This window comes from Peromyscus eremicus, chromosome 17 (assembly GCF_949786415.1).
Source record: "Peromyscus eremicus chromosome 17, PerEre_H2_v1, whole genome shotgun sequence".
Taxonomy (NCBI): domain Eukaryota; kingdom Metazoa; phylum Chordata; class Mammalia; order Rodentia; family Cricetidae; genus Peromyscus; species Peromyscus eremicus.
In genome coordinates, this window is record NC_081433.1 from 19646981 (window position 1) to 19674961 (window position 27981).

The following is a 27981-nucleotide window of genomic DNA, read 5'->3' on the forward strand; positions in this document are numbered from 1 at the left end:
TTGCTGTACATCACGGGGAATGATGGCCAAATTATTCCTGAGACAGCATGGCTTCTTCCCTCCCTATCTTCCTTCAAGGACTAATCTTAAATATTAATGTGTGACAGGCCATGGAGACCCAGGAAGAAAGGTCTCAGGCCTCCCCCAGGAGCTTGGGGTGCACATCACAGACAGGTAGGGTGGAATAGTGATGTGGGGCCAGAATACCAAAAGGGAGCCCTAGGAGGATAGATAGGAGACCAAGCTTGGGGCTTTTGGCTCTTATGTCAGGGCTCCTTTCATCTTGTGACATTTCACCCCAGAGCACCATCTGGGCATCTGAAAACTGATGATAGGACACCCTTTCCTGCATGTTTCTGCCTGTGCACGGCCTGGACACAAGCCTGAAGTGGTGGGCCCATTGATCACAGGACTGAAATCTGTGTAAGCCCCAATCAATCCTTTGTTATTAATTCTTGATCTCAGGTATGTGTCATAGTGACTGGAAGCTGGCTAACACACACTAGTAGAAGACTAATGAGACATCCTTGCAGAATCCCAAAGCTGCACAAAATCCACCTCTGTAAAGTCCAATTTATTTGGTGCTGCAATGCTGCCCCATAATCTGTCACATTTAGGTAACTTGTCTCTCTTTCTGGCCACCTTATCTATGTGGCTCCAACTTTACATTTGCTCATTTGATTAAATGTGTACCTGCCAGAACCCCCCTCCCCCAACCGTGTGTGCATGAGTGCAGAGGAAAAGTAAGCTGTTTGATCCACCATGAGGAAGGTGGAACAGGAAGAGCAATGTTACAGATTCCCGAGAGAAGCAGAAAGATGACATGCCCACCAGCTCGTCTCCTGTAGCCCAGAGGAGGGGGACCAGCAGATTCAAGGAAGCAAAGAGATAGTCTAACATCAGGATGCACAAGTCTCACTAGACGTGGAAGGTGGCTGGACATCATCATCACTTGTGAGCTCCTGGTCCAAACTGAAAAGCTACTAGTGGGCAGTGTTTCACTGACCTCCATGACAGAGACCATGAAATGCAGGTATCCTCATTACCCAGATTTATAATCACAAGAAAACACCACGGGAATGATTTAGAGTTCTCTAGCCTCATCCTTCGCTCTCATCCCATTCTCTCTCTGTGAGAGAGTGAAATAATAAGTCAGGAGTTAGGACCCAGAGATGTTTTAGCCTCACAAGACCCGACAGCTCACTGGGCATCAGAGAAGTGCACTTTAAGAAACCCACACAGCAGGGAGATGACCTGTGACTATTTTCATCTCAGGCAGCTGGTCATGATCCCCTTGGGTTCCATCTAGACTTTGAACCACTTGTATTTTGTTTTCCAACCCTGCTCCTTTCCTGGGGCAATGCTGTGTGGCTGAAAGGAAGAAATCACCTCTCTAAAGCAGACATCATGCCAGGCTTTTTCCTGGTCCTTCTGGTTCTCAGTGTCGCTCTCTCAGGTAAGAGCACCTTAAACTAAGTGCAAACTGCAGGTGTCAGATTATTCAAAGGAGGGCAAACATCAGTGTGGGTCATGTTGTTCCTGGAAAAGCAGGCACCGATCCCTTCAGGATAACCTTTAAAATGTGGCTCAGATGGATAACTCCATGAGATCTCTATAAACAGATTGCTAAAGAAGTCAGAGCTTTAAGTACGGTTTAAGGCTTACTCCTTTATTGCATGTTGCTCTTTGGGATCGCTGTGTGTTACAAACCTGATAGACGTAAAAGAGGGAAATGTTACCGAGGACATTGATTGTTTTCCCAGGATTGTTAAAATGCTCAGTGGAAATTTACTAGGTGGACATTTTTCTATCATGTCTACTAATAATTGCTGGGTCTCTGTGTAGATCTTTAATTTTGTATAATATATCCCATAGACTTGTTAATAATTTAACAAAGTTTTGTAAACTAGGAGGTTTCGTATGTTTCAATACTATAATAAAAAAATGTCTGTGAATATCCGTGTGCTGTATGACCTGATGGAAAGAGGGATTGTTGATAAAGAAAGAGAATTAATAAGAGGTGAGAATGAAAGCAGAAAGGGAGGGGGGCAGGCAGTGAGGAAGGCACTCCTCAAAGTTTAGGGGATAGTGGTCGTCTACATGCCAGTTTTCTGGGACTTGGAATCATTTAATTGTTACAAAACACAGACAAAACAGAAAAGTTTCATCGTGAAGCTAAGGGCAAGATTTTGAGCAGTGGAGTTCCATTAGTCATCTATCTTCATTTCTCAGTAGTATTTTTGCACATTGGATTATTACAGCTTTCAGATTGAGAACTGAACATCCAGAACTAAATCCTAGACTTCAAAATCAGAGACTGAGAGGTCCACATGAACACTATCATATACACTTTCAGAAGTCGCCTTCCACCATAACTGAACCCAAAAGCAAGCAGGGTAACTTCTAAGTGCAGAGAAATACCAAGCCGACTTCCAAATAGCACCAGATCTTTTCTCTGAAAAGTCTTAAATATAGCCTTCCAATAATAAAAATGATAATCAACTTTTGGGTATTTAGCATACAGTTAATGTTCATGACTGTTTTTTGGCTTTAATTTATTAGGATATTCCTTTTACTATGAAAGAATTGGTTCTTACAATGCACATTCCAAGAGTACCACCTCAGTGGCTAGCAGGGATAATTAACATAAACTCTCTAGGCTCAACTGTGCTTCGTCCTCTGTGTACAGTAAATGGTGCATTAGAAAATTGAAATTGGAAGAGAACCTGGTGCTTTTTCTCCACTGTGGAGGCTTCAAGAGTGTGGTCATGTATTCCGTGAGTATATGTTTCTTGTAGATCAAAATAATAATCATCAATCTAATGACCTGTAATCAATCTCACTCTGAAACCTCGGGAGCCAGTGGGATCTACTTAGATTTTTGGACAGAACCCCCCTCCCCCCGTCCTTCAGTTTTTTAACATTACTACTCATTGTAAAAATTTATTTAATTACACAAATTTATTTTTCATATGACACTGGGTACCCTTTCATTTTTATATTTCTGAATTTGGTAAATAGTAACAGTTGCATATTACTGTGTGACATCTCTCACGTTGACTTTTCACATTTGAGTGCTTGTGTGTGTTCCCAAAGAGAAGGAACTCTGGCTTATTTGCCTTCCCAGCATTCTTCTTCCTACAGGATAATGTCTGTTTACTCATTCAATGAATATTTATTAAGCATCTACTGTACCCTGGGAATACTTCCAGGATGTGTGGATACATGAGAGAATAGAGCAAAATCATTCTAATAAGCTCTCATGCTTGGAAGAATCCATTAAATATTTACTGTTTGGTTTCACGCCGAGTTCCAGATCCACATGTCAGCAGAGGCAGCTACCAATCCTGCGGCATAATAATGGGAAGAAAAACCAAACCGAAACACAGCGAAAGATGTAAAAAAACACGTTACATATCCCAATCATAACTGTTGAAATTACTCAATGACTTAAAATTTTTCAATAATTTCTTTGCTCTCATAGTTGAAGATCAACAAAGATGCTACCTTTAGCGAAATCATAAAGAACCAAGGGAAGTTTCATGAGTTTTCTTGCCAGTTATTTATTCCTTGGAATGAGTGAGTTTGTCAAAGCCCTCTAAAAAAGAAAATTTAGTGTGGGGATGGGAAGAGAGCAGGGGCCCTGGAAATCTGAGGCCAGGAAAATTGGTCAGGAGGAAAGAGCCCAGAAGATAAAGTCTTACTCTGAAGCTGGCAACGGGTATCTGTTGGGGGGCTGTGTCCAAGGAATGGCACACTGAGCTTTCTCTTTTATATTTCCTAAACAAAACCAAAAAGGCCTCAATTAGTGGGCCACACTTCTTTGGGGCTGCTGCATGGATGCCAAGATTCTGTAGGCACAGGAGGAGCCACAATAGTTACCTATCTCATGCTTATCCTTCACATGCTTTGCCTAAGATGAAGATTGAATCCGGACCAGATAGCAAGCCTCTAACTCTGGGTCTGGTACCCACTGATGTTCAGTGTAGGTCTGCTGGGTTCTTATTTTAATGATGGGGGAACTTGGCAAGGGTCTTGGTATTTTGAGCCCAAAGGATCACTACTCTTGGAATACATTTCCAGCTCCAAGTTCCCTGTGCAGAAACAAGCAGCAGCAGGCATAGAATCCCACATCTCTGCCTCTCGACTTGTGTTCTCTGGCTCTGTTCGTTCCTTCCTTCCTCTTCTGGTTTTCTGCCTGAGAATTTATGTGTCTGGTTGCAAAGAAAATATTTTGCCAAGAAAAAACCAGAGAGTTTAAGCAGAGAGACGGGGAACGGGAGAAGATGTGGGAGACTAGGGATTGAGAAAGCCCTGTCAGGTGGCAGATATTTACACCTGTTGCATGGTACTCAGTATGTCATGGGTGGTTTCAAAGCAAGTGGATATGGGTTTCATTTGAAGCAGGGTCACTCCTTTCCCATAAAATCTTCTATGTCTACCTCCAAGGAGAATAACTGAAGAGTGATACCCCCACTAAAGAAGCCCTGGGCAAAGTGATGAGGCCCAAAGGCAGGCGTCAGCTACAGAAGGGGACTGTTGAGCTGTTTATGAGACACCGGCATGGAATGTCCTCCTGGGATCAAACAAACGTTTGTGCCTTAGTGTTAGAATCTCACACTCTTCCAAGTGCTAGGCTGCATCAGACATCAGGATGATGTTTAGCTTTCTGTACCTGTAGAAAAATACACATAGTAGGATAAATGTACGTGAAGATAAATAGTTTATTTTATCTTGTAGTTAGATTTTCTAGTCTGATCTTCTTTAGGGATTATGGCGAGGCAGCAGATTGTAGCAGGAGGGTAGAGTTGGGGGAAAAACTTCTTACATCATGAGCCAGAGTGCAAAAAGGAAGAGGATTCCACAATCCCATAATCCCCTCAATGTGCCCTTCAATATCATAAAGATCTCCCCCACTTTCTACTTCTTAAAGGTTCCAGTACATCTCAATAGCTACCACCCAACACATGGGCCTTGGAGCCACTGAACTTCTAGACCATAGCAAACAGTAAAGCGCACAGGGCACTGCAAGGTGTCACTAAACATCAAAAACAACGATACTAATGAACATGTGCTCCTAGAATCAAGCTGTTGTTTTTTGTGTAGAAATAAGGGGATCTTGGTGGAGATAAGTCACATTTCCTCCGATGCAACCCCCAGATAATCACAAGCAGGTGGAATCATCTGGCTCATGAGTCTGAAGATCACAAGCTGCTATTCACTTTCAGCTTACTAACCATGTCACTCCCTGAAATCTTGATTACACGTAATTTTGTGTGTCCTGGAGCAGCGAGCGAGGGCCACTGCTTTGTCTGCCACAGAATGTGACCATTTGCTAATTCATTCATCTGTTCATTCATCACACATCATCAAATATTTAACAAGGCTACAGTTTCAAAGAATCAAACATGCCCATCGTCATTAATATTTTACGTTAAAAGGACAAATCATTAACCTGTCTGGGCTTCTCCGCTGCTCCTGCTATAGTGACTGAGGCATATGTGTTTTATTTTTTCATTTGGTGAATTTTGCTTTGGTCAAAACAGACTTGCCCCAGTCAGCTGCAGCTGCCATAATACAACACATACTACCAGTTGGTGATTTAAGCAGCAGGCATTCATTTCTCCCAGTCTTGAGGCTGAAGTACATGCTCAACAGAGTTGAGAGTTCCTGGTGAGAGCTCCCTTCTTGGATGGCAGATCATTTCTTCTGGCTCCTCACATAGCCCCTTCCTCTGTTTCTCCTTTTTAGAAACTGTATCTTCAAACATACTCACCTTGGGACTGGACCTTTCATGCATGATATTTTAGTGGCACAAATATTTAGTCCATTTTACCAACCAGTACAAGTGTATATGCTATGGGAGCTCTATCTTTTAAGATTGGTAATACAACGTGAAATGGGTTCCCCTCCCTGGGAGAGCAGAGTCATGCATTTCCCTTGGAACCAGGTGAAAAGCAAGATCCAGATGTTACTATTTTAGATTTTATGGCACAACATGCAGACTTATCTCCCTTCAAAAGAACTGTATAATTGTTTGTACAGTTTTCTGGATGGGACTGAAAATTTAAAGGTAAGGGTCTGGTTTGTCCTCAGGAAGATCTTGTTCACATAAAAATTCTCAGAGCACAGGCTTATGTGATCTAAGAAACCTGTGGGGTGTGTGTGTGTGTGTGTGTGTGTGTGTGTGTGTGTGTGTGTGTGTGGTGTCTCTCTGTGTGTGTACATGCATATGCACAGGCACATACAAAACATTATTCTGTAGTTTTTAGCATTCCTGGAGTGCCTCAATCTACCACTTGAGGCAACATCGTAAATGATTTGTGCTAATTGGGCTAACCTATAATAGAAGGACTTCCCAGAAGTCCAGCCTGTCGTCCAGCAGCTTAGTCAGTGATGCCAGCGAGACAGATGAGGGAGTCCAGCCTCTCTGCCTCTCCTTGGAGCACTGGGCAGGTGTTCTTTGTAGTTAAAGGACTGTTTAAATCACTAATGGTATTGATTACATGATCTTTAGCTTCTTACTGTAAGCATTGCTTCTGATGACATTCTTGTAAATAAACAAAAATGCTGAAGAATTGGGCTAAAGAGATGGCTCAGTGGCTAATAGCATTTACTACTCTTGCAGAGAACTCCGGTTGGGTTCCCAGCACCCACATGGTATGTAACTCCATTTCCAGGGCTCTGCATCCCTCTTCTGATCTCTGTGGGTACCAGGCATGCATATAATGCACATAGGCATGCACAGGCAAAACAAACACACACACACACACACACACACACACACACACACACAAACACACACACACACACACACACACACACACACACACGAGAAGATAAATCTAAAAAAGTTTAAAAAAAGATGCTGAGGGATGAGGCCATTTGTCTCTTTAATTGGTAGCTGCTGGCGTTTCCCTTACTGCCCTGGATATCTTGAACGAAAGTGCTGTCAATCAAAGAGCTAGCCAGACTACCCTATGGCATCTTGAACATTCCACTGATTCTTTGAAAAAAACTACACAAGAATGGTACCTGATTGGCCTGGCTCCTGAAGGCACAGCCTCAGCCAGTGCTGTCTGAAGCACCTTGTATCAAGATTTTCACCATGACAAACCTTGGTGGAAATGTAGATTCCGACCTCTTTCTATTTAGGCTGGAGGAGGATCACTTCCCCTAGTGGCCTAGCAGAGGGACTACTGTAACTGATGTTAAAGAAACAAGGTTTTTTTTTTTTAGGATTGGTCCAAATAGCACTTCTCAGGCTGAATAAGCCTGTTGATTTGTCCTTCGGGGAGCCAGCTGTGAGACAGTCTCCTGAGGCACCCCCTCTGGTGTCAAAACATTAGGCCCAATTAGAGGTTTCTCCAAAGTTTTTTTTTTTTTTTTTCCTTGCCCCTTTTTAGTAGTGTGGGCTGAACTGGTAAGATGAAGAGGAAGAGAAAAAAAAATCAGCAGACAGCAGAGCCATGGCAGAGGCAATGGAGTTGGCAGGGGCAGTGGCAGCTTGCCAGTCAGAAGATCAAGCAGCAAGGCAGTCAGCCAGAGAGAAGCCACCACCAACAGTTCAAGAGCTTAGTTCATCAATAAGGGAGCAGAGTAGAGACATGGCAAGAGAGGGCAGAGAGAGAGGGCAAGAGAGAGCAGTTGGCTGGGACCAAAGAAACTTGAAAGACAGAGAGGAGATGCTGCAGGTCCTTGATACCAGAAGAGTTCCAGAGAGCTGTTAAATTTGTAGGGCGTGTTGGGTGTCAGACAGGCTTGTGTTTAGGGCTGAGGAATCCCAACTTCCTAGGCCTACATAAAACTCCAACAATGGATGTTGTCATGACTGTGGAATACTAGGCATGTGGAAACGGAGACTCTCCAACTTCCTAGGTCTACACAGGAGTTCTGTGAGTCAAAGGTTGTTCAACAATGTTGCTGTCTTCAAAAAGGGGCACTGCCTGCCACAGGTGAAGGACAGAGAAGCGAACAGGTGCATCTTCCCCATTTTTCTCTAGAGCAATTCAGCGCTGATGTAGCCATAAGGTTTTCTCTGGTCCTGCCCGGCCCCACAGTCCTGCAGCAGCTTATAAAATAATCACTCAGAGGCTTATATTAACTACAAACTGTATGGCCAATGGCTTAAGTTTCTTGCTAGCTAGCTCTATCATCTTAAATGAACCCATTTCTATTAATCTATGTTTTGCCACATGGCTGTGGTGTTACCAGTCTGCTGGCATCTTGCTTCTCCTTGGGCAGCGGCTGGGGTCTCTCTGTGTATGTCTGCTTGGATTTCCCACCTGCCTCTAAACTGCCTTGCCATAGGGCAATAGCTTTATTTGTCAACCAATCAGAGCAATACGTATTCACAGCATACAGAAAGACATCCACAGCACTCTGGCCCAAACTGCTCCACATCCCTCAATGAAAACAGAAGTGAAGAAGCTGGCTGTCTTGTTACTCAAGGGCTGGCCACTCAGCAGTTGTTTTTCTCCACAGTGACTGTGTGCCAATTCCACCAGGCAGCTCCCAGGAATCTCCATCCCCTCCCCTCCCATTTCCAGGAAGCTTTTAGGTCCCTTGACCTATTGATGCCCTGGCGGCTGCCCTGTCACCTGCTCTTAGATGCTTCTCTGCTTATTAATAACAGCTGAAGCACCCAAGTTCCAGAAAGGTAAATTTTTACATGAGTGAGCCCAAATGTAAGGCCACACCCCTCCCTATTGCTCATGTTAGTGCTTTTTACTTCAATGCATTTTGTACTCATACATATGCTTTCTTGAGTGGATGAGAAAGGGCGAGGTACAACAGCTATAGCCCATATGTTTTTTTTGTTATGTTTTCAAAAATAATTTTTGTGCGTTGTTGACGAGTTCAATGTATTCTAGTCATAGACTCCCACACATGATATTATTTTGTTTTCCTCCCACTCTCTCTGCAACTCTACAACTGTTCTTGTCAACATGACCTCCACCCACTTCCATGCCTTTTTCCCCTTAAAACATTCCGAATTTAATTAGGGTCTCTTGCATGGCATGGCTGTTGAGTTATTACTGGATCATGGACAACTTATCAGTGGCTACACCCTTGAAGAAAACAGACTTTCCCTTCCCCAGCTGACACTAACTCAGCTAGGGACAGGGCCTCACGAGGTCCTTTCCCAGGCATGTTGGAAGGCAGGTTTTTTTTTTAGATAAATAAAATTTAATATCACATCTTTCCTCTTTCTCCTTGTATTACAGATTTTGAAAAAAAAAAGTCAAATTCTTACCAAATAGCCTTCTCACTGTATTGTTATCCATTAATGTTTATAAATTATTAATTAAAACAACATCTAAGAACACTTTTAAGGGTTTGAAACTGGAAATCTTTTCCCAAGGGAAAAGTGTGATGTATCTCGTTTTTCTTCAGTCTTTTTGTTTAAAAATTTAAAATTTATTTAAATCATAATGACATCACCAATCTTCCTTCTTCTTCCTACTACTGTTGCCGTGTACCTCCCTCAACAACCTTTCAAGTTCATGGCTTTTTATTCTTTGACTATTGTTCTCTCTCTCTCTCTCTCTCTCTCTCTCTCTCTCTCTCTCACACACACACACACACACACACACGCACGCACGCACGCACGCACGCACACACACACACTGGAAGGCTGATGTGCTGGATTTTGTGTGGATAACCACAGCTGCTTTGAGTTCATGAGTTCAAAGGCTTTATGTCATGTTCAGAAGACAGAATTTCATGGCACTTCTCCTCATCTTTCTGCTCCTCCATTATTTTTGTCTGGTCTTCCATGATGTCACTGGAAGCTTGATGAGGGATTATATAGCTGTCCCATTTAGGGCTGAGTACTCAACAGTCAGTTATTCTCTATACTTTTGACCAGTTATGATGGTCTGAATTGACTTCTGTCCACTGCATGAAGAAATGTCTCTGATCGAGGAAAGGAGTGGCAGTAAAACACGAATTTGAACATAAAAACTTAGAAGGCAGTTTGCCAACATGCCCACTTAGCAAAACACAGTAGTAACAGTAGTAGGTTTTGTCCTAAGACCTATGGGTGGTTACTTAAACTCTGCTCACATTATTTAACTGCTTTTCTAGTCCAAAGTCCCGAAGTCTTTCCCATTCCTCAAAAACAAAACAAAACAAAACAAAACAAAAAACAAAAAACAACCAACCAAATAACAACAAAAACATGGTCAAGTCTGTCACAGCAAGAACCTGCTCCCTGGTACCAACTTCTCTATTAGTTGCTTTCTTATTGCTGTGATAAAACACCATGACCAAGGCAACTTATTGAAGGAAGGGTTTGTCTGGGCTTACAGGTTCAGAGGGTTAGAGTCCACCATCATCAGAGCAGGGAAGGATGGCAACAAGCATGGTGACTGAGCAGCAGCCTAGAGCTTACATCTTAGACTACAATGAGGAAAGAGAGAAAGCAGAGAATGGCAGAAGCCTTGGAACCCTCAAAGCCCACTGCAAGTGACATACTTTCTCCCTAGACCACATCTGATCCTCCCAAATAATGCCACCAACTGGGAACCAAGCATTCAAACAGTTATGGAATGTCCATAGGGAATCTATAGGAACTACAGGGAATATCTCATTCAAACCACCATAACAATGTAATTGTTGTAGGTAACAAATTCCAATGACAGTAGCCTCTGCTGTTTTGGGGCTGTCCAAGCTTGCTTACTATACTGTGACAGAAAGAAACTTAGGAGGAAAAGATTGATTTCCTCTTACAAGGTCATAATCCAACACTAAAGGAAGGCACTTGTGGTAGTTTGAATGTAATTGGTCCCCGTAAGCTTATGGGTAGTGACACTATTAGGAAGTGTGGCTTTGTTGGAGCAGGTATGGCTTTGTTTGAGGAAGTGTGCCACTGTATGGGTGGGCTTTGAGGTCTCATAGATGCTCAGGCCACACCCAGTGTCTCAGATTACTTCCTATTGTTCAGGATGTAGCTCCTTCTCCACTCTCAGCTTCTTCTCCAGCACCATGTCTGCCTGTATCTCACCATTTCCTGCATGATGATAATGGACTAAACCTCTGAAACTGTAAACAACTTAATTAAGTGTTTCCCTTTAGAAGAGTTGCCATGGTCATGGTGTCTCTTCACAGCAATAGAAACCCTAAGGCGGCACTGAAGCACAGACCACAGGGGAAATGCTGCTAACTGGCTTTTCCCCCCCATGGCTTGCTCATCCTGCTCAATTCAGGATCACCTGCCCAGAGGTGGTATCACTCACAGTGGGCTGAGGCCTCCTGCATCAATCATTAATATAAAAACAATGCTCTCACAAAATTGTCTACAGGCCATTTGGATGGAGGCATTGTCTCAATTGAGGTTTCCTCTTCTCAGATGACATTTGTTTATGTCAAGTTGACAAAACCCTAACCACATAGGGCTTTCTGGAGCCTTCTTGACCAACTAATAGGTATTACATGCCTGATACTAGAATTTTAATTTAATAAACCATGGCTTTTGGGAGAAGCATTATTTATCCACGCAAGGAATCTTTGTTCAAACTCATTTTTAAAAAGAGTTATATTTTTTGACTAACTTGCAAAGTCATAAGGCTTTTCATATATTTTTAGTTTTGGTTAACTGTCTCCTTATGCCCTCTCTCTTTCCCATCTCTTGCCTCCATCCCTGCTTATCCCTTTCCACCCCCTCTGCCTTGAGACCACTTCTCCATCTCATTGGTCCTTTCTAGTTTCCTGACTTCTGTAGAAAGTCCAAAGTCAATATCCAAATCTAAAAATTGGAAGCTAGAATCCATATATAAAGGTGAAAAACGTGTTGTATTTGTCTTTCTGGGCCTTGTTTGCCTCAATATATCTGCTAGTTCCATCCATTTTCCTTTGAATTTCATATTTTACACTGAGAAACATTCCATTGTGTACCACATTTTCATTATCCATTCATCAGCTGATGGGTATCTAGGCAGATTGTATTTCCTTGCCATTGTGAACAAAGCAGCAATGGACATGATATCTCTTTAGTAGTATGCAGAGGTCTTTGGGTGTATGCCTAGGAGGCCTGGAGTTGATGCGTATAGTAGTTCTAATTTTAGTCTTTTGAGAAGCTTCTATACTGATGTCCATAGTCAGCCCATCTTATCCTAGCCTCGGCCACCCTGTGAGCAGTTATGTGTACACCTGGAATTGCTCCTCATTTAGGAAACTGCCTGTAGAGACCTCATGTACACAAAGAGATGTTATCCCCGTAGAAACCTCATGTACCCAAAGGGATGTTATCCTCTCGCCTTTCATCTAACTGATAATCTCTGCATTTTGGCTTAGTAAACTTGGAGGGAGTGTTTTGCTTGTGATTGTTGGTCATTGTGTATATCTCTGTGGGATGAGAGGTCTTCTTGGGTAAAGAAAATTCTACAGATTTACAGGCTATCAACAGGATATTGAGCATTCACAGGGAGGCTGGAAACAGTAATTAGGGAGTGCATTGCTTTAGGCTTGCCAGCACATGCTTGAATGTAAAGAAGACTCATTAGACTGCATTTCTATGTCATTCCTCCAACTTGAGGCTCTGATTTTAAGTCAGGGTTGCTTTAGGGGCTTACATATTTGGGAGCTCTTCCTGAGAGATGACGAGGGAAGGACTTCTAACAGAAGACGTCATTGGGAAGAAGACAAGAAAACAGACAAAGAAACATAGTGAGTGCTCACTAAAGATATAATCCTTTCCATGTTTCATATAGTTTGTGTGAAAAATGAATGCCTGCTGTGGGCCAGACCCTGTTCTGAATGTGGAGCATGGTTACATGTAATAGATGCTGTCTGTGCCTGTCAACTTGAAGTTTGAGGGGAAATAATGAGAACATGTAACTATGCGCACAACAATATATTATAAAACTGTACATATACAACACACATACAAAGGCAACACATAGTAAACATACATATACTACACACATACAGAGGCAACACACATATAATAAAAGTATACATATTACACACATCCAAAGGTGACACACACATATGTATACAATAATGCACACATAATATGATTGTACATACATACGTATATTTATACAACATATATACAAGGACAATCTGGATATACAATATACATACAAGGATAGCATAGATATCCAACACACACAATAACAACATACATGTACAACCAACGGACAAGATAAAAAATAAATTCAAGGTGCCGTGAAGGAGCCAGCATGTGGGCAACATACATTCCTATAAGATGGTGGCATTTGTGGTGAGGCCTAAAATGGAGGGTAAGGTGGCGGCTATAGGTGACACCTCAGGGACTGTGCACAGTGATGAGAAGTCTCTGGAAAAGCATAGGCTTTGGTTTTTCTGGTGTGGTCCGGGGAAGTAGCGTGCAGGTGGAGAGTGGGGTCCAGAGCACCTCACTTCAGTGCCTCTGCGGAGTCAGCTGATGGGAAACAGATGAAGGTTCCAGGTGCAGGATGCTGATCCAGCTGTTCTGCTGCTTCCTTAATCCAGGTTCCCGGGAGACTCTTACAGCCACCGAAGGACTCAGCTCCATAGCCGAACATGAAGACGCCCTCCTCAGACATTTGTTCCAAGGTTATCAGAAATGGGTTCGCCCCGTGTTGAACTCCAGTGACACCATAAAAGTGCATTTTGGATTGAAAATATCTCAGCTTGTGGATGTGGTGAGTCATCCTCCACCCTGAGTTCAAAACAGCACACAGTCCTTACCTGCTGTGACTCCAGACATTTATCTGTCCCTGTTCCTGACACTGACATTTTACAAATAGGCTATGGTGAGCAGAAATCTGCTCCAAGGAGTCAGTGAAATATCCTGAGGAAGGAATGGGAGGTCATTCCATGCCAGCATTGTAGGATTCTTGGGCAGAAGGTGGAGAGGGGAAATGGAAGAGAACTGGCCCCTGGTTGGAAGCCTGGGAACAGGGAAGACGAAGGTCCAGGTGACAGGTGGGATCCCGGCTCACGGCTGCCTATGAGCTGGGCTGTCAGGGCTCCTACATTTAGAGGAAGACAAGTCAGTGATGGCAGTGCCCTGTCACCATCCCCAGGCGACTCCCTTTTCCTGAACTCACCCGCACCCTGGCATCTCTGCTCACTTTCCTCTTGGGTTTGTGCTTCTGCTGTGTTTCTGTTTGTGGAGAAAGCTGTAGGCTCAGACTGACTGAATGTGGGAACTCACCCTACGATGGTTCCCAAAGCTCTAGAACACTTCTCGGGTGTGGCTCAAGGCTGTGGCGGCCTTCTCCCTCTCTAGGCTGAGAATCCAATACCCCAGGATTCCTTCCAATCATCCCCAGTTTGTCTTACATCCAGCTCTAATTTCCTTTTTTTGCACCATCCAAGGCCTTCTGAGTTGTTCAGTTGATAAAAAGTGTCTCCATAATGAATTACTGCTCGTTTTAATGAGTAGTTTCATTTGAGCAAAATATGCATAATGCTTTAGGGCCGCATATCACTGACTTGCTCTTAAGTTTGGAATCCTTGCTCTTTTGGGGTTTGAACACTTCCAGACTGAGGATTCTCCCTAAGAAAAAGCCAAAAAGTTGAAACCCTCTACTTTAATCCTTTCTAACTGCCAACTATTAAAATCCTTAATTAGTTCTTTGAGAGTTTCTTATGACTTGTTTTGATCATGCTCCCGTTTCTTCTCAGATTTAACTCCCTCCCTGCTCATCACCCAACACTACACCTTTAAATATAAATCCTCAACACCAATTTATGGCTGGCTAATATTCTTGGATGTGTGCATCATGGTTGGTTTAAGCAGGACTAGCTACCTTCATAGAGAAAACCTTCTCTCCATCTCCAGAAACTCACAATGACCAATAACTCCACAGCTAGGAGTGGGTTTTCCTGCCCAGTGCCCATCTCCACACTGGGATCTGGTTTATTACTGGGATTTGGTTTATCTGGGGCTTGCACGGGTTTTATGCACACCATTGCAACTGCTTTCTGTTAATATTTGCAGCTACCGTGCAGTGTCCGGAAGATGCTGTTTAATGCTCAACCTTTTTAATTGTCCCTTTCTTAGGATGAAAAGAATCAGCTGATGACAACCAATGTGTGGCTCAAGCAGGTGAGGTCACCAAAGCTGTGTCTGCCCACCAGCCCAGGGTCTGACATTGCTCTCTACTCAGACATGTTGCCATCTGTAAAACACTCTAGGAAGCACACTGGGTTCCTCAGGGGGAGATTTAGGGATGCCTGGGAAAGATCTGTTTTCTCTTCAGCTGTGAACCCAGGAGAGTAGCTCTGTTAGTGTATGGGGATGCACCTTCCCGTGGCACTGTTCCTCAGGGGTGGAGCAGTATGGGACAGGGGTGGCCCTGGGCAGGTGGTGACTGACAGGGATTTAACACTATTTATTGAGAGTCCTGCTAAGTGACAGACATTGGGAAAGATCCTAGGAGCAAAGATAAGAACAGCCATGTCTTCAAGGAGAGGATGAGAGTTAGTTACGTATGGAATAGTTACTATAAGGTGATGTACATCATAAATAAGTTTGTATAAGACCCCATGACTACACGAAGATGCCATCCAGATGGGGGACAGTCAGAGAATGCTCCCAAGAAGAGCAGATCTCTAACGCAGGTGTCAAGGTCAAACAGAAGGCCTGAAAACCAGATAGGAGTGGATTTTGTGGACCACATAAACTGTCTTCCCAATAATCCCCATGACTTCACAATGCTCTCATGCCTAAGCAACCAACGGAAACTTGTTCCAACCATCCCAGCACACCTTAATCAAAATGAAGACGAAAGCACTCAGTTCCCCTCTTTCCTCCTTTCCTTCCCACACTAGCCAATGATGTCTCCTCTCAACCACGACCTTGACAAAGCACAGCTCTCCCAAGCAGAGGAATCCCTCCAGCTGGACCTATTTTTATTCTATTGATTTTATTTTGCAGACTCGATTGTCTTTCTTCTTTGAACTTTCAGAGTAATCAAATCCCTGGGGACCATAAATATCTTATTAACTGACTTGCTGAAGCCACATGAGGAAGCACAATGTCATGACCCCTCAGATTCTGCACCATCATGTCCGAGGTTCAAATGCATTGCCGTCCATCCATCCATTCGTTATTTCTTCTCAGGACCTTCCCACACATAATTCCACCACCAGCTCCCTAACCTGCCCCACCATCCATGCTCTGATTCCTCATCCTTTCCTCAGAATGCCTACACCATCCTTTCACAGTACCACTGACAGCTTGTGTGAGTTAGTCTCAGGCTAGGAGTGTGTAGTGTCAGGGACCAGCACTGTGTTCAATGCCAGTTAATATGGCCTGTTCGGTGATGCAATGAATTCCTCAAGCATCATAAGTTCCCCTGAGCTGCTTCTTTTTGCATCTCTATCCCCTGCTATCCATCTTGCTGCAGGAGGGCAGAAAGTAAGAGCAATTGTTCTGGCTTAGAAATCCTCCCCCGGGGCTTGCCTCAGTCCCCTTAGAGCAGTGTTTCTGAAATTATTTCACTCTTCACTCCCTTTTGTCCAAGAAATTTTGTGGGGTCCTTAAACACGTAGGTGTGGAGATATGTAAAATAAATATTTACTGATGCTAAAATAGGAAGCAAGTTATTTTAAAACAGTTTCCTGGTGTGTGTGTGTGTGTGTGTGTGTGTGTGTGTGTGTTTGTGTGTGTGTATAATTTTACCATTTCTCACAGATGAAAGGAAGTTTACATGCTTATGAGATGGATGCAATTGCTTATTTTTTTACTAAAAATTAAACCTCCAGCAAACATTTAACACCGTGGGCTGTGGAGCATCTTTAGCGTTTCTCAGAGCTGCATGGTGTCTTGGTTTTGTCACCTCCAATGGTCAGAAGGCTGCTTTGTGTGACCACATATGGAGCGGAAGACGTGAGTTCAGGGCCATTTCAGAAATTCCTGGAAATTTTGTCCTGATGCTGAGGCAAAATTCATCGAATTAATTTTGTGAAACTCAAGCCAGCAATGTAAGCAGCAGTTTTAAAAGCCAAACACTTTCACGCATTAGAATCTGAAGATACACTGATTTTATTACTTTTATGGTGAGAAACGACGGTGGGAAATGCCAAAATCTTGATTTTTCACAACAAAATCACTATGTTTCTGGAGAGCACAAACCGTATATGCAACCCAAACATGGCGGCCGAGAAGCTGAGCAACGCATTTAGGCAGCATTTGTTGGCACTGCGGAGCACAATGCCACACCAAATGCCAAGCATGCAGACTGGGTTCAGACCCAAGGCATCAGTAAAGCCACACGGTGCGGCGTGGGTGAGCTCTGCCCCAAACACCTCAGGTTCATGTCCTGTTTAGTTTAGAGGAAACTTTTGGTTGTTATTCATCCAGAAACAGTTGTTTCCAACTTTTTCGAAGCCTCTATACTGATACAGGATCCTGTATGGGATCACTACCCACAGTTTTAGAAACTACGCCATGAATCGCCATGTGAAATTAGTTCTTTTCCAGAGCCCGCAACAAGGTGGGGTCTTTAGACTTGGTCATCCTTTACAGGACAGAAACGGTTTTAAGTAAGGACCTTCTGTCTTTAAGAAGGAAGAAAACTGAGCCCAAGAAGCCGGTGACCTGCTTCCCAGCAGGACTTAAGTGCCAAGCGGAGTATAGGTTGCCCTCATTGACTGAGCTTCGTCACTTTGATTTTCTAAGAATGGACTGTGAGTGGAGTGCATCTCCAGACAGCCTGCCTGTGCTCTTTATCTCTGCTGCTCTGGGCTGTGTGCCCGTGTTTTGCTGTGACTAGAATCTACTTGGATCTTCCCACACTGGCTGGGAACCACTTAGTTGCCAGAGACAGGGAAACCTGGCCCAGACCCTATTAGCAAACTGAGATTCTATTGGTCTTCATGATCTGAAGGAGGTCGGGGTAAGGGTTTATATTACGGCTTCACTCAGCACACAAGCACCACCACAAGACATTGCTTTAAGACAAAGGAGCTCAGCGGCCTCATACTCACGACCCTCCCGCTCTCTTTCTAAGCGTTGGGATTTCCGGCTTGGCCCACCATATACCCAGTATGACCTCATTTTGAGTCTGATAACTTTTCCTCTTTGTCTATAAACAGTTTTCTCTGTTGTATTGTTGACCACCCATCTTGTGGTTTGGTTTGGTCTGTTCCCCAGCACCGGGACAGAATCGGTCCACACTGGTTTGATATGATACTCTGTGTGTGTGTGTGTGTGTGTGTGTGTGTGTGTGTGAGAGAGAGAGAGAGAGAGAGAGAGAGAGAGAGAGAGAGAGAGAGGGAGAGGAGAGAGAGGTGTGACAAATGCCAATAAAACCCTTTTCTGAAGTGCAAGCATATTTTATATGTATGGTAAAAATGTTTATTGAGTCAGGGCAAATAGAGGTAGATCACATTTAAATTAATAGACTGCTGAAATGGCTGGTTTTCCCATCTGAATCATGTTGGTTAGAAATAGTAGAATTATCAAATTTTATCAGCCAGTTTATATGTTAAAGGTTGACATATAACTCATGGTATATAAAAGAGAGAGCTCATTGGCCACTTTGCATGCATTAAAAGTTTAAGTTGCATGTCCTTAGTTCTGTGACTTTTCCATAATGTTTTATTTAAACTTTTTTTCATATAATATATACTTTTCTATTCCTCAACTCCAGTCAGACACATAACTACCTCTTTTTCATCATAGACACACCCACTCCTTTTCAACTTTAATTCAATAAAGTATTCTAAAATATTGTTGCTTTGAAAGACTTCCGTTTCCAAAGTAGTCAAAAGCATTACAGATTCAGCATAAGATACATAAATTTAGCCAATGTTACTAAGAACAGACAATATTTTAAAGAAAGCCTCATTTGCTGGGTTGGAGAGATAGATGACTCAGTGATTAAATGTGCTTGCTACTTTCACAAGCCAGGCAGGTCTCTTTTGGCCTCCATGGGTACCTCTATAGGTGTGGCATATACTATATACACACACACACACACACACACACACACACACGTAAGTAAGCACATAAATCTTTAGAAAAAGGAAGCCATATTGCTTTAGGCACTGTACTGGGTGGCTTTGTGTGTCAACTTGACACAAACTAGAGTCATCAGAGGAAGGAGTTGAGTAAATACATACATGAGATCCAGCTGTAAGGCATTTTCTCATTTAGTGATCAGTGGAGGAGGGCCCAGTCCATGATGGGTGGTGCCATCCCTGGGCTACTGGTCCTGGGTTCTATAAGAAGGTGGGATGAGAAAGCCAGTAAGTAGTTTCCCCTCCATGACATCTGCATCAGCTCCTGCCTGTAGGTTCCTACCCTGTTTGAGTTCCTGTCTTGACTTCCCTCAGTGATGAACATCAATGCTGAAGTGTAAGCCAAATAAAGCTTTTCCTCCGCACCTTGCCTTTTGGTCATAGTGTTTCATCATAGCAATAGAAACCCTAACAAAGACAGGCATGGAGAACTAGTTTCTAGAAGTGTCAGTGTATTAAAATTTGACCACAGAAAATCTTTTAGATAAATTTACATTTTCAAATTCTTTTTAACATCATTTAAGCCAGACAAAAATCATTTTATATTTAGATAAAATACTTCATAGCTTTACGAATCAAAACACAGCTTAAATTCTTTTGCTGCCAAATTCATTTTCTGCGTATAGGATTGCACACATTAAGCAGAATTTGAAGTTGTAAGAAAGCGACTCCTCATGAAGATCCAAGGACAAAGCAATCTTTGAGTCCTGCTTTTCACATCAGTAACTTCCGAGAACACATTTGCTAGCAGTCCCAAATATCTTGCAAAAGAGTTAAATCTAAATTATAGTTTGATGAAATGTAGCAGATTAAGGTCACCTGTCCACATGGCTAAACATTAAGAGCATAATCAAGCCTTAATCGCATAGCAGCACCTGGGCTTTCAGAAAACAGAGCGCCCCACCCCCACCCCAGTTCTAGAGTTAACTCTTCCATGCCCGCTTTCCAGTGAAGCCTGGCTTACAGAGGGACCTTGAATAACTGTCCCACCTCTCAAAACAAACAAACAAACAAACACAAACAAACAAGCAAACAGAGGCAGCGGCACATGAGGGACAAGAAAGTCTTAGCAGTTGGTGCTGCATTGCATTGACTATATAAGGTCTGCAACCAGAGTCATGCACAGCATGGGATTTGATTGCAAACAGCCTCTTCAATGGCAACTGAGCGGTAAGTAAAGTGAAGTAAACAACAACAACAAAATGCCACTATGTGTCAACACATCTCAGACTCCGACCCTCTGATGAGTTCAAGAGTCTCTCAGCAGGAGACAAGGTAGTCACAAGGAGCGAGTTGTGTGTGCTCTTCCAGAATGGGGTAGGAAACAAAGAGAAGCCTGAGAATGCTGAGAAAATATCCTACATGCTTTAGTTAGCCTGGCTCTTAAGTTGCTGGTCTTCTAGCATGCTTTCCTGCAGTTACACAGCATTTTAAGTATTTTCTATTCTAGCTTCCCCCAAACCATGTCTTTTTCCTCCTCCTCCTCCTCCTCCTCCTCCTCCTCCTCCTCCTCCTCCTCCTCCTCTTCTTCTTCTTCTTCTTCTTCTCTTCCTCTTCTTCTTGTCTCTCTCTCTTTTCTTTTTTAAAGTTGAGAGATAATCACATTTGAAGAGCTACTGTGATTTATCAGGAGCTTCAAGTTTACTTTCTTTTTCTTTTTAAAAAGTAATGTTTTGATTTATTCTTTGAACATTCCATGTAGATGCATTAGGTCTTGATCATATCCACTCCCCACGACCCTGTTCAACTCTGCCCAGCCTCCTTAGCATGTCTCCCTTCTAACTTCATATATATATATATATATATATATATATATATATACTCATTGAATCCAATTATTACAGCCCATATGTGCCATCCACTGGGGCATAAGCAATGTACCACGGTCATACTGCAAAGAAAAGTTCTTCTTCCTTCAGCTACAGTCAACTGCCAGTGGCTCCCCAGTCAGGAGTGGGACCTCAGTAGCCCCTCCTCCATCCATTCTAGAACTGCGTTTTTGAGATAATAAATCAGTATTTATTTAAGCAACACATAGATGAAAATGCCAGCTATAACTAGACACGTGTCCTTTGTACCCAAAACCAATCCATGTAAGCTGCTTTGCCAGAAGGAACAGGAAATAATACAAAAAGACAGCTTGAGTAAACAGTTTTTTTTTTAAATACCAAATCAAGTATTCATCTCTCATATTACAATAAATCTAAAGTAAAAGTAATTAAAATATGTATTTTAAGTTTATTCTTTGAGAATTTCATACTTGTGTACAGTGTCTTTTATTTATATTCATTCTCTGCTCCCCTCACCCCTTCCAGGAGCTCCCCCACTCAGTTTTATGTCCTTTTTTTAATAACCCTGTGATTTTCTAGAACCCCCTGAGTCTGATTACTGCTCTCTGTACAGGCATGGGTGTAGGGCCATCCGCTGGCGCAAGGGATTATACCCCTAAAGAAAACAGACTCTCTTTCTCCCCCTTAGCGGCCATCAGCTGTCAATAACTACTCAGGTGGAGTGGTAGCCTGGGTGTCCCTCCCCATCTGCACAGGAATGTTGACGGGCTTGATCCTGTGCACACTCTGAGTAGGCAACCACAGCTATGTGAGTTCTGTCCAGAAGATACTGTTTGACCCTGACCTCTGGTTCTTCCAGAGGTCACTCCCCACTTTGATGTTCCCTGAGCCATCTGTGGGGTGGCAGGGTTTGGGGAGGTTGATACAGATGTCCTGTCTGCCACTGAGCACTCGCAATCACCCATTCTTACCAGTCTGAAGAGTTATGGGTCCCCGCATCGAACACTATCTACTAGAAACAAAAGTTTCTTGGACCATGGTTGAGAGCCTCACACAGTATGGGTATAAACATAAATATTTAGAAAGTGATTTGCACTTTTTAGGCATCATTCATATTTCAATATTTTGCATCCGATTAAGTCACCCATCTGCCAATTCTTGATTTTTTAATGAAATAGACGGCATCACTGGACTCCAGGAAATCTCATTAGACAAATCCTCCTGGAACAAATTGGATGAGATCAGCTATCACTTTATAGAAAGGATCTTACTGTATACATCATGCTAGCTTTGAGCTCATGGTCCTCTTTGCTTAGTTTTCCAAGTACTGGGACGAGAGGCATTCCCCTTCCCACACAGCTGTGACTTTTCTGTTTGTTTCTTAAGAGAAAATAGGATAGAAACACAAGTCGTGAATCAGTGCCCTTCGTGATGAACCTCTTTACTGGTTCAGACATGGGCATGTGGAGGTTCAAAGGCCAGGCTGGCTTACGTTGCATCCGGAAGCCGCACTGAATCCCACACAGGATGCCATGGTCTAACCTGGGTGAAAAATCTCTTTTGTCTCGAAATGGTGGGCTGGTAAATTTTAGAAATCTAAAGAGCCCAAGCTCTAACGTACTGAATCTTCAGAATAAAGTTGCTGCGTCCTCATTTCACGCAGGAATGGACGGACCAAAAATTACGCTGGAATCCCGAAGAATATGGTGGAATTAATTCGATAAAGGTTCCGTCTGAATCGCTCTGGCTTCCTGACATAGTTCTCTTTGAAAAGTAAGTGTCTCAGAGTACTGCATTGGGCAGACGAACACAGGACACAGAACAGTCTGATGTGGGTGGAATAATTAACCTTCTGTATCAAAGTGATTTCTTTGTATTGTTTGCCATTATGGTGGGAAAGGCATGCAAGGCAGACTGGTGGGGAGACCCTCCAGACAGTGAGCGTTTGTCCAGTCACTAAAGCGTAACTACTTTCATGGCAGTGCTGACGGACGTTTCGAAGGTTCCCTCATGACCAAGGCCATCGTGAAATCCAGTGGGACCGTCAGCTGGACTCCCCCTGCCAGCTACAAAAGCTCCTGCACCATGGACGTCACGTTTTTCCCATTCGACAGGCAGAACTGCTCCATGAAGTTTGGATCCTGGACTTACGATGGGAGCATGGTCGACCTCATTCTGATCGACGAAAATGTTGACCGGAAAGACTTTTTTGATAACGGAGAGTGGGAGATACTAAATGCAAAGGGGATGAAGGGCAACAGAAGAGAAGGTTTTTATTCCTACCCGTTTGTGACCTACTCTTTTGTTCTGAGACGCCTGCCGTTGTTTTACACGCTCTTTTTGATAATCCCCTGCCTGGGGCTGTCTTTTCTCACGGTCCTGGTATTCTACTTACCTTCTGATGAAGGGGAAAAGCTTTCACTCTCAACCTCGGTTTTGGTTTCTTTGACGGTGTTTCTCTTAGTAATTGAAGAAATAATCCCGTCTTCTTCGAAAGTCATCCCTCTCATCGGCGAGTACCTCCTCTTCATTATGATTTTTGTTACCCTATCCATTATTGTCACAGTTTTCGTCATTAACGTTCACCACAGATCTTCTTCAACCTACCATCCCATGGCCCCCTGGGTGAAGAGGCTGTTTCTGCAAAAACTCCCGAGATGGCTTTGCATGAAGGACCCCATGGACCGCTTCTCTTTCCCCGATGGAGAGGAGAGGAAAGCAGGCGTGAGAGGCAAAGTCTCAGGGAAAAAGAAACAGACGGCCGTTAGTGATGGAGAAAGAGTTCTGGTCACTTTCCTGGAAAGGGCGGCTGAGTCTATCCGATACATTTCAAGGCACGTGAAGAAGGAGCATTTCATCAGCCAGGTGAGTCTGCTGTGATGTGACAGTGCTGTCGCTGAGGAGCGGCAAGAAAGTCATGCTGGTGTCCCTTACAACAGAATGTGGTCTTCGTTCACAATGGCGTTATCACCTAGCCTCTGTAAGGCATCTAAAACAAGCCCAGCAAACCATAGGAACTTTAGCGTTAAGTTTTTAGAAAAAGAAGTTCACAGAAGGAAGTATCATGACTAAAACTAAGCGGTTGTAGATTCAGGGCTATAATTCCTCAACTGCATTTTAAAGAATTCAATCGCACCTTTAAAGGGGGTTACCCTGACCTGTGGTAATTTTCACTGTTTCGTGCTATGATGTTTTTCTTTCTTTCTTTTTTTTTTTTTTCAAGACAGGGTTTCTCTGTGTAGCTTTGGCGCCATTCCTGGAACTCACTCTGTAGACTAAGCTGGCCTTGAACTTACAGATACTTCATCAAGAGAAAGGGAACTGGTTACTTAGTGTAGACACTACAGAAAAACAAGGACAGGTGATTCCCTCCTGGGATCCCAGCTACCCAGGAAGCTGAAGATGCAGAGTTTGAGATCGACATGGTTCACATAGTGAGATCGTGTCTCGGAAACAGAAATGCCTAGGTTGCAGAGGCACCACCACCCTGGCCACAGACCCACCCCTCTCCTGTGTGACATGTTACATTGTCAGAACTTCATGGTTTTTTGAACCTACCTTGAAGAACATGACAAGGGAAAAAAAAATGACAAAAATCTGTCAGTACACAGGCTGAAAGTAGCCTTTATTTCTGCACCATCTACAGGCAGGGTTTGGGTCATTTTTCTCTAAAATTCTTGAAAATTAGATCAAGGCTCACGAACAGGTTTATGAAAGTGTTTTTGGAAGCACACTTTATATTTTATCTTGTCTTCATAGGTTCAGCGTGATTTATCTTCTCTCTTAACTCTTTATCATATTTTTTGTACAAGTAAAGATTTTGATTTAAAAACAAAAGACTAGAAAAGCACCTTCTCTTACAGATATGCTTCAGCTATTAGGGAAGGAGTTTCTGTTTTACTCTTTATATCTCTTGTAAATACTAATATAAATACTTAAATGGGTTTTAAAAAGTATGACCAGCACAGATAATTTGAAAAACTCAGACAAGAGGATCACAATCACTAGTAATCCCACTACCTAAGGTTAACATTTTAGCATTTTACTCTTGCTTGTGTGTTTTATGCTACAGTTCTGTTTCTAAACTTGGAAAGCTCAGGACAGCCCGCTCTCCCCCTTCTGCCAGTGGGTGGGCCTCCTGCTCTATTCCGTCTTTACCAAATCCTTGTCTACAGGTACTGCAACTGAAAACGTTGATCACAATACTCAACTGGTGCTGTGGATATCGCTCTGTATAAATAAACACTGATTGGCCAGTAGCCAGACAGGAAGTATGGGCGGGACTAACAGAGAGGAGAATTGAGGGAACAGGAAGGCAAAGGGAGAGACGGCTGGAGCCGCCGCCAGGACAAGGAAGATGTAAGGTACCGATAAGCCACGAGCCACATGGCAAAGTATAGATTAATAGAAATGGGCTAAATATAAGTGTAAGAGCTAGACAATGATAGGCCTGAGCTAATGGCCAAACAGTTTAAATAATGTAAGAGTCTGTGTGTTTATTTTATAAGTGGGCTCCGGGACTGGTGGGACTTGGCAGGAGCTGGAGAGAAATTCTCCAGCCACAAACTGGTTAGCAATTCCCTGTACAGTGTCCTGGTTTCCCCTGGCAATCTATCATGAGGCTCAGTACTGCTTCAAGATTCCTGGGGAGATGAAACTGTGTGTCCCTAGAATATAGAAGGTCCTCTCCTTCCTCCATCTGCTTCCCTCTCCTCCTTCCTCTTTCAAGATCTGAAGTGGTTCCAACTGAGTAGGCTTTCTTTTTTGTGATCATACTCTAAAGCTTCTGGGGGAACTGCTATAAGCTTGAGACCATGTATAGAAACTGGACTCTGTGTCCCTTTAAAGGTGAGATCCCATGCTTCACTTGCAGATTTCTCTAGCCTATGGCTTGTTCCTTCCTGGACCTGCTGCTCCACACCTGGTACCTATTCCCCCATGACTTCCCAGCCTAACTAAAGTCTCCATAGATCCCTTTCTTATAATGTCCCACCTGTCATTTCCTCTGTTCCTCAGTCCTGTCTTCTGGAGCTAGAGGAGCCATGGCCACATGTGGAGTAGGGGGAAAATCTTGTGATATTTACCTAAAAGTGCTCTAAAGATATCCATTTGTGATAGGCATATCAGGAAGCATTGTATAAAAATCAGGTGGTTTTTTTTTGTGTGTGTGTGTTTGATTAGCAATATTTCCAAGTATACAAATAATTCTATAGTTTTTGTTTTACATCTTCACTGTTGATAAGTGTTCCTAAACACTCAACTTGCAAGTTTTTTTCTTGGGGTGTGATAAATAACATCCCTGGTTAGAATCTAAGTCCATGTCATTAATGATGTGCATATACATTTTGAAAGCTTAAAAATGTGTCATAAATCCAATATTGCTCTTTTTACATCCCTTAATGAGTTCGGGAGAGCTGCTCAGCTTCTGGAATGACAGGTGCCCTTTTCTCTTTTGCAGGTAGTGCAAGACTGGAAATTTGTGGCTCAAGTTCTTGACCGGATCTTCCTGTGGCTCTTTCTGACGGTTTCAGTTTTGGGCTCCATTCTGATTTTTATTCCAGCCTTGAAGATGTGGCTACACCGTTTCCATTAGGAATGACTCTCCAGATCCATTTAGAAGACATGCAGAGATGAGTCCCACCTTAGGACTAACGGCTGCTGGCATGTTCACAGAATGCAGATGCATGCACTAGCTGTAGTGCCCTCATCCTGTCACCTGAGCTTTCTGTGATGGAAGGACTCTGAGAAAATGTGGCTTTGATCTAATGTGATGGGTTGCTGCCCTTAGAAAGGGATTTGGACAATTCAAGGGGGACTCCAAGTTACATTTTTGTGCAGAAGTCCCCAAATTCCTACATCTATTCATCCCCACAGTCCTGCACATCTCTATCCCCTGCATCTGCTTATCCCCTGGACTCTTCCATCTACTTATCCCCAAATGCCTGCGTTTTGCCCATCCTGGTACTCCTGGTATCTGCCCAGACTTGGTGGTTGGCCTGAGCTGCATACTGGTGCCATGTGGTACTTACTTCTCTACCAGTGTGGGTGAACATATTTGACAACAGTTTCAGGATTTATATAGGTACAATTCTCGGTCTAGAACACTGTTAGTGCAATGGTCCAAGATGCCACTTTTCAATGAATGTCCCAAAAATATGGTGTTCATTGGAAATGATCTTGATTGACTATGACAGCTCTCTAAGATGAGTGTTACTGGAAGTTTGTTGATTGCATTGCAGAGCTTTTCTAACGGTGCAAATAGGAGCTCTGGTGATTTATGACTTGCTGTGGGATCTCATCAAAATAACTTAGAACAGAAAAGCAGTCATTAGTTACTAGGACTACGTTCATTAATACATGTCTTTCTGCTCTTAGGAAATGAAGAGTGCTGAATATTCTTGGATCATGATTTTGGATAATGTGTTAGCCAGTGTTCTATTGCCATGAAGAGACACCATGATTATCACAGCATTTAATTGGGAGTTTTCTTACAGTTTCATTAGTTTTAGTTCATTATCACTACAGTAGGAAGCATGGTGACACACAGGCAGACATGCTGTTGGAGAGATAGCCTAGATTTGTATGTACATCTGGATCTGTAGGCAATAGGAAGAGAGAGACACTGAGACTTGGGCTTTTGAAACCCCAAAACCCACCCTCAATGACATACTTCCTCCAACAAGGCCACACCTACTTCAACAAGGCCACACCTCCTAATCCCTCTCAGGTAGTGTCACTCCCTGATGATTAAGCATTAACATATAGGAGCCTATGGGGGCCATTCCTATTCAAACCACCACAGATAGAATTTCCACTGAGTCTTCTGCCTTCACATTCCTTTCTCTGTGTCTCCCTTCTTTCCTTACCCCACACCACGGCTCCTCTAGGATTGAGGGGGAGCATCAGATTGACTTTGCTGCTGCTAAGAATCCCTCCCAGGTTTTGTTAAAAGAGTCTGTTCTCCACAATGATGAAAGCCTGTCTGCTCTGCTTATTTTAGACATGGTTCTTCTAAGTAGTTTGTTCCTGATATTTGAAAACCCCAATCTCAGGTTTTATTTTTAGATTATTGTCAGGCGGTGGTGGCGCACACCTTTAATCCCAGCACTCGGGAGGCAGAGCCAGGCGGATCTCTGTGAGTTCGAGGCCAGCCTGGGCTACCAAGTGAGTTCCAGGAAAGGCACAAAGCTACACAGAGAAACTTTGT

General features: G+C 43.1%; 1 protein-coding gene across 2 annotated transcripts; it reads left to right on the forward strand.

Annotated features, from left to right (window-relative positions):
- The first annotated feature begins 439 nt into the window (after positions 1-439).
- Positions 440-26599, forward strand: Chrnb3 (cholinergic receptor nicotinic beta 3 subunit). 2 transcript variants are annotated; one of them, XM_059244303.1, is made up of 7 exons: positions 440-1456; positions 2690-2777; positions 13480-13652; positions 15020-15064; positions 22438-22547; positions 22757-23639; positions 26233-26599. In XM_059244303.1, the coding sequence occupies exons 4-7, from the start codon at positions 15038-15040 to the stop codon at positions 26365-26367; spliced, it is 1155 nt and encodes a 384-aa protein (XP_059100286.1). In that variant the 5' UTR covers positions 440-1456; positions 2690-2777; positions 13480-13652; positions 15020-15037; the 3' UTR covers positions 26368-26599. The 2 variants fall into 2 exon arrangements, with proteins under 2 accessions (XP_059100286.1, XP_059100285.1); XM_059244302.1 differs by lacking the exon at positions 2690-2777.
- Positions 26600-27981: the final 1382 nt, after the last annotated feature.